Source organism: Ceratosolen solmsi, unplaced genomic scaffold (assembly GCF_000503995.2).
Source record: "Ceratosolen solmsi marchali unplaced genomic scaffold, CerSol_1.0 scaffold45, whole genome shotgun sequence".
Lineage (NCBI taxonomy): Eukaryota > Metazoa > Arthropoda > Insecta > Hymenoptera > Agaonidae > Ceratosolen > Ceratosolen solmsi.
In genome coordinates this window covers 3,061,642-3,073,738 of record NW_011948436.1, presented here as the reverse complement: position 1 = coordinate 3,073,738, position 12,097 = coordinate 3,061,642, and the positions used below count along the sequence as shown (strand labels likewise).

Genomic DNA, 12,097 nt, shown 5'->3' with positions numbered 1-12,097 from the left:
AATTGTAAAGTTAATTTCAATAGATTCGTGAGAGAGTTCAATCGTAAATGTAGAGATGCCTTTCGACATTTCTTCTTCAAAGGGATTGTAACACCACGTGGATTCTGATTTTCGATTATCCAATTATCATCCGCCACGCCACACTCTTACGGAAATTCCATCACCAATACATAAGAAGTAGCAGTCCAACACATCCCCGGAACCTAGTCCATGTGCGCACTCGCCGTATCTCGGAGACACTGCGCGGAGATGGTATCATCATCCGGATACACCCCCAGCCTCGGAAAAATTCGCGGGAGAAAAGTCCGGCACGGCTCCATCGCCGGCGCTTCCCGGTTGGCGGCGCGCGGCGTCGGAGTAGGAGCGCCTGGCCGGCCGAGCCAAAATCCACTTTCCCGGGTTATGTAAAAGCGGCGCGTCGCATCTCGTCGCCGCTATACCGGGTGTACGCGGGTGTACCGGGTGCACAAGTGCGCGTATAAAGATCGCGTGGGCCCCGTCGGCTCGTGGAGTCTCTCGCGGGCCTCACTACTGGGACGACGACGAGCACCACCGGCTGCACTTGGCGCGCGCGCACCGCCTCGCGCTTCCCCGACACCCGCACTTTCCCCTCGTCGCGACGACCGCGGCTCTACGAGGAGAAGCCACGACTCGTTGCACTTTCTCGGGCTGCATAGGACGACACGGCCATGCGTCTCCTGGTGAGTGTTTGCGCGACGCGGCTGTGTTCCGTGTGACTGTGCGCTTTGCCACCCCGAGGGTAGCGAAGCCCAGGCTCATTCATTTCCCTTTTATCGTGCCGCCGCCGTACGTCGTCGCGCGAGCATTTTCATTTCGAGTTTGACAATGCGCCGTCAGTCGCGTTGGTTCGCCAAACTCTTAATGCAATCTACGCGAAATTGCGGGATGAATGGAAGCTGAAGAGGGCATTTCACCCTGGTCCTACCAAAAACAACGCTCGTTCCTACATTTTTATCATTTACGAAGCTATAAAAGTAGGATTTTTATCGTAAGCGATTCTCTGTGATGAGCCAGGATGTAATAGCGCAGGGTCCTCGATCCTAGATGTTGTAAAATCATGTGTGAAATGCTTGTCAATTGCATAAGCCAGAAAATTATAAAAGATTTATCGAAGGAGTAATGGTTGAGCAATTTAAAGGAGCAAGATGATACGTTCATACAGTGTAAATCTTTAAAACGAACAAACAAAAAAAGAAAAAAAGAAAAAAGAGAAAAATATTCGTAAAAATATTCGTTGGTTGTAATATTATATAATGAATTGAAAAGGATAAAATATTGCTAATTTGTATACAATTTTCTTAAATCGTCTCTTTCCAACGTAACATTGAAATATCTTTGAATATAAATTTTATATTCGAATGTGTGCAGCCTTCTTAACTATTACATGATTATTATTAATTCTCGTGTAATTTAAATAATTCGATAAACGTACAGTAATTAATGTCAAAAGCTGGCGTAAATAATTTTTTTCACGTAACTATTATGAAATTGTGTACTCCAGTTAGCAATGACAATTTTCGTTAAATAAATTACGAAAATCAAATATTCCGCACTTTTGAATTTACAAATGAGTTTCTACAAAATTCCAAAATCTTAAAATTACGATATATAAATTTGTAAATTATAAATATTAATAATAATGTAAAATAGTTTATCAAAATTATTTTCTATACAGCTAAGTATATTTATGTATAACATTAAAAGATATTAATAGATATATACAAGAATACCATATGTTTCCAAAAAAATGTCTGTTTTCCAAAATTTTTGTTATCTTATTTTTGAAAACTCTTATAATAATCGACAATCTTCTATTATAATTTTACAAACTACTTGCTCCATGTCGAAATATTTAGAAAGACACTAATGACTCCGAATATTTAAATAGATATATGATAATTTAAAAAAGATTTATTACATTGAATACTCTGAATTTAATATTTTTATTCAATATGAGAATGTACGAGCCTTTCAAAAAGATTATTCCCAGTTGTACTTAAATTTACATCACCATTTATCATCGCGAAATGGACTAAAATTATTTCAAAACATTTTATATACATATATTCAAATTTCTTTGAAAAAATGTTTTCAGTTAAGAATTTTCTTTAACAAAGTTTCCACACTCGAATATAGTAATTTTTGAGTGATCTACGTTATTAAAATCATTTATAATTAGACATAATACTTTTTCATTGTTAACATTGTTGCGAATGAAGCTTTCTGAATTTAAGAAACTGTATATTAATAGTCGTTAATTTTTTTGATTATAATATGATTATTATTTTTCTTTTCATCCGTCATAATTTTATACTAACATTTTTAATTTATTATTCATTCGAATTTTCAGTATTCACATCGATAAAAATCTATTACTTAAATTCCAAAGTAATAATAATAATGCGACAATGTTCTATTAAGCTAATAAATGGATTGTTTCTTTTAATTTTTTGTGTTTTTTTTTGTTTAGTTTTGTTTTTCTTTTTGTTAAATCACATTTAATTAATTTAATCGTATTTAAATATTTTTATCCTATATTTCTATACTTGTATTCATCGCAAAATTAAGAGATTCCATACTATTTGTAACTTTATGAGTAATGCAATTCATGTTAATTATGTGAATAAATAAATGGACTTTTAACGATAAATATCGAAGAAAAATTGCATTTGTGTAATCCGTTCGATTGCACAATTTGGCCAATCGTTTCTCGATTACGCGTTAACTTTATTATATCGTCAGGTTAGACGCGAGCGAGCTTTTCTCCTGCAGATTAATATAGATTTTTAGACAATTGAAAATGTATAAAATTACCTTTTCATTGGAAAGCTATTTTAAAACAATTCCTCACTAAAGAATATTCTTTTTATAAATATTCGCCAGCTATACAGAAGCATTCTGCAATGCCATTGTTTTGGTATTGTTTCCGAGTTGAATATGCGAACAACAGCAACAGCAAGAAACCCCAAAAGTCGACGCAATAAATGACTTCTGGAGTGAGCCCTAAGTCCGCCACTTTTTATTACATTATTGCAGAATAAAAGATCTCGATCGACGTACTTTCAATGCTGCAGCGCAACTATCCGTGTTGTGTGTCCTTGGAACTCGTTCTCCATCCGAGAAAACCGGAACCAATGTAACAAAAAGGAGAAAGAAAAATGTGGGGCCGAGGAGGGGAACGTTATTATCGATCACTTGCCTCGATCTAGCGCGTGACCCGTGAAGACACGAAGTCTCGACGTGAAGCTGCTCCCAAATCTCCACTTACCGCGGATGAAGAAAACGGAGGCTTGGCATGGGAGGGTCGGGATGCCTTCGACGTCGCCTCCCTCGTTTGCGTCATCGGCTTGCATTGAGAAATAGCTAATCAGTACGTGGGGTGTGGTCGTATCTCTTACGTTTCTCGAAAATTCTTCATCTTGTTAGTTGGGGAATTAGGCGAGTAGTTTCGAGGGAGAAAAATTATCGGGGCTCAAGCATGAAAAATCCGCACAATCAGTAGCCACGAGATTAAGAACGCGAAATGTTAGTTACTTATGGAGCTGGAATTATGATTTTTGAGACGTGTGATTGCATATGTTTGAGCATTAATTTTCATTAATTTGTGTAAGTTCATTAGAGTGGAGTCTGAGCTAATGATAGATATTAGTCGAATTTTATTTGCCAAATAATATATAGAAAGACATTCTTAAATATTCAAATTGTTATTATTATTATGGGTGTATGCAGTTTCTACACATATATATTTTTTTCTTCTTCTTCATTTTATTAATTTATTTTGATGAAAATTAATTATATATCAATTATATTACTTTTATATTAAATAAGTGGCAATAATAAACAGAATAACTGTGAAATAGAAAAATTATAATACGAATCTATATAGTTCTATATTAGTAATTTACTAATAATTCATGACTTACTAGTACTCTATGATTTAAATTATCATATAATACGTTATTTTTATTGCAATGATAAAATATTTTTATCATCATTAAAGTCTTAAAATTTGCTAGAAAAATATTTAACAATAATTCACCCATTTATGTCTAAAATTATTTTTTAATATGCAATATTGAAAAATTTTGTTTCTTACACTGTGACAAAAATGTACAAACTTTTATCAAACACAGCTTTTATTAAATAAATAGAAATTTCATAAGATTTCAGAAATTTCAGACAAAATAATAATATTATTATAACAACATGTTAATATTTTCATATAAAAATGTAGTTTGGTATTTGATATTTCAAATTACATTTTAAGAAATGGGAAAATCCAAAGCTTTATATATTTTTCATTCCTTCGATATCTACAAACACACACGCGCGCGCCCGTATATATATATATATATGTGTGTGTGTGTGTGTGTGTGTGTGTGTGTGTATGTGTGTGTGTGTGTGTAGAGAGAGAGAGAGAGAGAGAGAGAGAGAGAGAGAGAGAGAGAGAGAGAGAGAGAGAGAGAGAGAGAGAGAGAGAGAGAGAGAGAGAGAGAGAGAGAGAGAGAGAGAGAGAGAGAGAGAGAGAGAGAGAGAGAGAGAGAGAGAGAGAGAGAGAGAGAGAGAGAGAGAGAGAGAGAGAGAGAGAGAGAGAGAGAGAGAGAGAGAGAGAGAGAGAGAGAGAGAGAGAGAGAGAGAGAGAGAGAGATATTCAATATTCACTCAACTCAATATTAATGTAAAAATACATAATTTAGCATATCAAATTCGATAATGTCCCATAAGCAGATAAGGCAAGTACGAGTATCACAATTGCTTAAACCTTTTTTTTTTCCTCTTTTGAAGATTTCATTAATACGTCATACAAGTTAATCGCAAATTTCATAATCATTTCAATTTCAGCTTGTGGTGTGCCTACTGGCAACGAGCTACTGCCAGGATGACCTCTTCCGCAAGCCGGAGAAGATTATTAAGGCTTCGAACGATGTGGGCGATAAACTCGGCAATTACGCATTCGTGTACGAGACCGAAGGTGGAATACTCCAGAAGGAGGTAGGCTCGCGCAAGTACGAGGGCACCGACGCCGAGACTCAACTTATCCAGGGATCCGTCCAGTATAACGCCCCGGACGGTACTCCCGTCGCTCTCAGCTGGACCGCCGATGAATTCGGTGCCCAGGTCTCGGGGACTCACCTACCGACCCCGCCACCCATTCCCCCGGAGATCCAGCGAGCACTAGACTGGTTGGCCAAGCAGCCGAGCACCACCGAGGAACCGACCCCAATCCGACCAAGTTCACCCACGTCGACGCCGGTCATTATTAAGCAGCAATTCAATAAGCCTCTGTCCCTCAGGAGGCAACAGTTCTAAATATACAAAAAAAAAAAAAACAAAAAAAAAAGAGAAAAAAAACATTAGCCAGCAGTTGTATTTTATTAGTGAGTCGAATTGAGCAACATCCGTTGTTTCAATATTTTGCGATATAAGTAAAGAAAAGGCCGAATCTCCACCGAAACTGCACTGCTCACGATTACATCTTGTACGTGGCTTTAACCATTTTCATGGCGACTATTTTGATAAAATGAACATTTTCGAGCAACCAGACGCTCTTAATTATGGAATATAATATTTTTTAAATAAGTCGGTTGTTTGCAAGAATATTGTTGTTAAATTCACAATTTTTGTATTTCTTCATTTTCACATCATTGGATAATTTATATTTCACAAAATATACTATTTTCTTATAATTTTTTTTTTTTTTTTTTTTTTTTTTTTTTTAGTCTATATTTATTATCAATACTCGAATTATTTTTAGAAGTTTATACTTATCCGATCGTATGAATTAGAATTTTTGTCAAGTTAGGCAGATATTATTATACGATTATAATTAAGACAATCAGCTATTTCGCTATGATATATATTAATTACAAAATAAATTATTATTATTATTATATAATAAATTATTGGTATATAAATTTTACAACTGAAATATAGCTTATGACATTATATAAATAAAAATGAATGCTGAAATATTCTAATAAAAATTATTTTTGCTAGTGCTGACCATTTATCAACTTTATAACAAATGCAAAACATTTGTTATGTAATCATATTAATAATATGTGATAATCACTAATTTTTCAATATCAGTGTAAAAATGCTCGTAGAATGTTACTTCTGCGCGATGGTAAACGAATTGATGTTAATTAGACAAAATTTTCATTGATATTTTATGAATTTTACCGCCCATCATCATTAATGTACTAGATAAGTTGTCATATCATTTCTTTCCATGATAATTTTCAGATTTAAATATATAATTGAATTTATGCATTAGACGCCGTCGCTTATGTGATTAAAAATAAAAGCATTTGTAATTTCAATGACGTAGGCGATGTTTATTTATCAGATATAATTTGATAATTTGATTTGTAATAATACATCAGTTTCCGCGCAAAAATTATTTGTATGTTCTCTATTAAATAACGAAAATTATAAAAACAAAACAATGTATTTTTTTTTTTTAATCAAATTAAAATAAATTACAATAAATTTATTTGGCATGTCATTATAAACTATAAATTGCACAGAAGTTAAATACATAATCAAATTTCTTATCTCGAGAGTCTCATTAATGTCTTTTACCGATTGAAATTAATTATTCCTTCTTCTAACGTTCATCACAATAAACTTACAATGGATAAAATCAAATTATCTAAGACTTTCAACCGATGATGGTAGATGTCGTGCACGGTTGGATAAATTTTTTTAAATAACAATTAATGTTGCTCTCTAATAAACTAATTAATACAGTATAACTATAACTTTTTTTCAATCCCTTCATTAGTTTTTAAATACGATAAAATGCTGATCTTTTGATTGTAATTTTGATAATTATCTTGATTACAATAATGATAAATTGACTGTCTAAACTAATAACGTATTTCGATTTCGAATTGTAAATGCAAAATTATGTATTGTATTCTTTGTAACTTTATGCGAATATTTTGTACTAGAAGGTTCCAACACCAGTTACCAATGATTGATAAACTGGTAAACTATATGAACCTAATATACTATACTATGTTAAATTTTTATATATATATATATATATACATACACAACAAAATAAAATTTTATGCATAATCATTGATAAATATTCTTTCAATGACATAATATAAAGTATTATTCTTAAATTATTTTTAAATAAGGCTAATAAGAAATTATATAACTTTGTAGAATAAATTTAACGTTGCTGTATAATTTTTATAACGATTAGTGGAAAATCATCCGATGATAATTTATTTTATATAGTTTCAATACAATTCCTTTACAGTAATGTCTTTCATTAAATTTCCAAATAAATAGTTAAAACATGAAATACACAATCAGTTTTACTTTTAGAATTTATTTTTAATGTTGCTTTACTGTGTATTAAATAAAAGAATATATTCTTTTATTTTTAACAACGTAGAATTACCCAATAATTAGCGCAATATTATTTCTAACATCATGAAACTATCAATCATACATTAGATACGCTCATTAACATTTCATGGCACTAAATATTATCAGAATAAAATTTTTATTTATCCTTTAATTCCCGACAATAATACTTAATGTTTTATATGTATATAGATGTGTATATATATATATATATATATTCAATATTAAGTCGTTTGATACTTTAGTCATTATTAGGAAACATGAATAGTATATTAAGTAATTCTATTCCTTTGTAAATGATTTGTTTCGTTGGGTTTCAAAATCTTACTGATGAAATTGAAATGATTAAAAACGATATCGAAATTAAATTTTCAAAATATGTTGTATAATCGCAATATTTTTTATTTCACCCACACTCATCTATTTAATCTTTTTTATCGTTTTTATCTGGTAATCTTATATTTGACATATATATTTTCGAAGTTATAAACATTTTAAAAACGAATGCTATTCAATATATTAATTATATTATTATAATTACTTTCCATAAAAACATAAAAAATGTTAAGATAATTATAATACATTTATTAAATATTATGAAATATTTAAATTTTTTAGATATGTCGAGATTTCTTCTATTCGAGAATGATAATTAACAAGTTATTTCTATACAGAAGAATTTGAAAGGTTATTATCAGTATATTTTTATTAAATATTATTATAAAAATGAGGGAGAACTTGATTAATGATAATCTATATTAATTTATTTATTTGTATATAATAATTTTAATTATAAACATATAAGAGATCGTGAAGTTTTATAATTTTCATTTCATAGTAATATTTTTGCAATGTTATTTGGAATTTGGGGTAATTGATTTAACGATTCATTTTTTTTTTATCAAATTATGAGTTCTAATTGTCTTTATGATCTCATATAAATAACATACTTTTTGTTTATTTCTTTTTAATATTTACTTGTACAATAATTGCAATTATTCAATTATTACGTGTAATTGTTTATTACGTGTAATTTATGTAAAAATATAAAATAAGGTATTTTTATTGCTTTTCTATTGTTTCGTCTTTCTTTTTGTAACATATAACGTCTATATTTATACAATAAAACTTAATATTATACTAATAGGTAATTAATGAAAAAATGTTTTCATATTACTTTTTCAATAGCATTACAAAAAGTAAGAAAATAAATGTGTTCCAAGCTCAAATACAATTGTTTGATATTCTAAAAATTGAAATGCAGAATGTAAATTTAAACTAGTGATAGTTGTATGGATTTAATTTTGCAATTTATATTGAAGAATCATCAAAATAAACTTCTTGTGATTTAAGAGATATTGTCTAAATTTCTAGACGCAACAATAATATCAAGAATTATCATCTCCAATTAGCTTGACTTTATAGAAAAAATTTGTCAACCTTTATTAAAAGTATTAATTAAGATATTAGAAATATCGTGACCAGAAAAAACTTTAGAAAATAGTTCGATCATTCGTAAATGTAGATGTAATGCTGCAGTGCCTAACAACAGTTAAATTACATGAAATTCTTGGGCTAGTCAATTCATCAATACGGCAATAATAAAAGACAGGCAGATAAAAAATTGGAGAGGCTAGACTATTGGTAAGTAAAGAAGTCTGAATGCCCCATTGTGTGTGTCACGATTTCACGGAGGAGAACGAAAGTGTCTTCGTATATCCATTCTCTTTCCTTTCCCGACCGCCTTCTTCGAGCACACACACACACACGCGCGCGCGCGCGCACGCACGCACGCACATGCACAACGTACCATCCCATCTCACTGAAGGAGCTAGTAATAATGTAGCCTCAAGGTGACGACGAAACGACACATGAGGATCCTCGCTGACCCACATGACTCTTCTTTTTTATCTTTCAAAAAGAATGGATCGTTTTATGGAGATTCGATGCCGAATTCATAATATACAAACTCTGACGACGCTTCGCGTGTTGAAGTTCGCTCTCGCAGAGTGACGCGTTTATTTTCGCAAAATAAACACTTTCATAATTCTAAATGAAATAATCTTTTATTTCACAAGATATGCAACAATAAGGTAATTTTTATTTATATAGAATATTTATGATTCTGAATTTTTATGCATGTATATTAGGTTGTATATAAGATCGAGACTTACGATCACTGTGGATCATAACACGTAAGAAAATACATGATTTTCTATTAAACGAATTTCGATTAAATAATAAAAATGCATACAATAATGATGTCATTTGTTGAATACAAACATATTATAATACAAGTTATGAAAGTTTATTAAAATACTCGGATTATTAATTTTTCATTTATCTTTCATTTTTCATAATTTCAAATTACATAAAGCATTACATTAATCATGATATTTTTATAATTGATCAAAAAGAAAAAGGAAATTCTGCTAATTAATTAAACATATCCATATAGAAAATATATTCATTATTATATTATCATTATTAAAAATGAAATATCAAATTGGCCGTATTAAATCATCGGATTAAAATTAGTTCAGCCTTACTCATATAATACAATTGAATGATAAAAATAAATTGCCCACTAAATTTCATAACTAATATTTATTATACATAATAAATATATATTAAATATAATAAATACATAATATTATTATAATATTATAAATATAATAAATAATAAATATATTATTAATATATACTGTATATAATGACAATGTATAATGTATCCATATCATTACGACTAATATAATCGATTTGATGCAATATTAAGTATTGTACGATTTGATTAATTTGAAAAGTCAAGAATTATTTATAAATATATATATATATATATATATATATATATGTATATATAAAAATTATTGATAAAAAATTACCTCAATTAAATTAGAAAATACTTTAACATAATAGGATCAAAACTGAAATACATCAAATAACATTTATAGGCATCGTTAATATAGTTATTTTATAAAATCAGCTTAATTAATCTTAATAATTTTGGAACTTGATAAATTAAAACAATGTATTAATAAAGAATTTCACCAGCTATAGAAAAATCGTTAAAAAATTTTAATTTATTTTCCGTTTTTTTAAACAGTTTTTCACCAGCATTATAAAATTTTGTTTATAAAGGACTTTCTGTAATTCTTTACTAGTCAGAAAGAGAGAGGATTACCTTTTTACTTTTGCACCATTCACTGCAAAGATCACGTAAAATGTACAAGCTTATATTTCCTTCTACAATAAATTAAATTTTCAAGATATATATTAAAGATTGTTTTCGGTCAAAATAATTTCAATTGCCTTTTAACAACAAATAACGATTTTCACTTTACACTTATTCACTCGTTCAAGTTTCTACAAAATTATGTCCAATCCACAAATGTAGCAAAATTAATAGTTGTAATAATGTCATTATAATATTATTTTAAATGTTTAATATATAATTTTATACCGTTAATATAATTCAAATAATCCAAAAAAAAAAAGAAGAAAAGAAATAAATATGTTGCTTTATTGATTTTGTTAAAAATCTCTTTAAATATTTTAACAATAAGTAAATAATACATTATAATATATTCAAGCTTTATGCAATTGGAGTAATTTATATTTTCATAAAATGGATTATAAGCAATAGAACTTTAATAAAAATATATCTTTCCCTTATTCTTATAATAATACAAAGTGCATATTAATTAATTTTATGTTCTCTTTCTGTGCAAAAAGAACAAGTAAGTCATGATATTCTGGAATTATGATTTTTAACATAAAATCATGTGATACATTCTTTATTCTTTAAAACTCCTTTCAAATTGTAAATTATATAGTTTACGTGAGAATGTTTATAGTATGGCATATTATTAATAATTAAAAAAGACTCTGTCTGTTTTTTGTTTTTTTTTTGTATAAAATGTCATACTGACAATATAAATTTACTATGTTCTTAAAATTCTTAAATAATGAATTCCCATGTGTGCAAAATAAGTATAAATATTTATTTAAATTTTCATAATTTTATGCCTAACATTATAAATTTATCAATATATAAGACATCATCTAAGTTAAATAAACATTTATTCTTATTGTGAGGTAAATAAAACTGACTAAAAAGTACATTCAATTTATAATTATAAAAATTTCGACTATTAATGGATATATTAGAATCATTTAGAAAAAAAAATAACAGCATTTATTAGATTTCAAATATATTAGAATGGTATTGGGTAAAATATTTTTACAACAATTTTAATTTATCATATACAATTGCACCCATTTGTTTCGTGAAAATTACTATAAATAAAATGAAATAAATATTTTAAATTATATTTAAATAATAAATAAATAAATAAAATATATATGTAAATTTATGTTAAATCATACTTTTGTGTGAGTTTTTATGTTGCTATACATTATGGGCAATCGCTGAAGAAAATAAAACATTGAGAGAAAATTGCATTATGATTTATGAACTGATCTACGTTCATAAAATAGCTTAGACATTACTCATTATTCATAATTATTGTAGTTAGTGTAAAGGAATACTTTTAGTAAAGATTTTTCTTCCTTAATTCAATATTTAATTTTGTAATAATTTGATGGAATCATATTTTTAATTAATATTGTGCAGATAGCAAACGTGGATTGTTGAATTACATATTACTCATAAGTATCAAAATATATTTGA

General features: G+C 29.0%; 1 protein-coding gene across 1 annotated transcript; it reads left to right on the top strand.

Annotated features, from left to right (window-relative positions):
* Window positions 1-404: 404 nt before the first annotated feature.
* Window positions 405-5,351, top strand: CPR17 (cuticular protein 17). Its single transcript, XM_011503209.1, has 2 exons — window positions 405-701; window positions 4,864-5,351. Exons 1-2 carry the CDS (start codon window positions 690-692, stop codon window positions 5,329-5,331), a joined length of 480 nt encoding a protein of 159 aa, XP_011501511.1. The 5' UTR covers window positions 405-689; the 3' UTR covers window positions 5,332-5,351.
* Window positions 5,352-12,097: the final 6,746 nt, after the last annotated feature.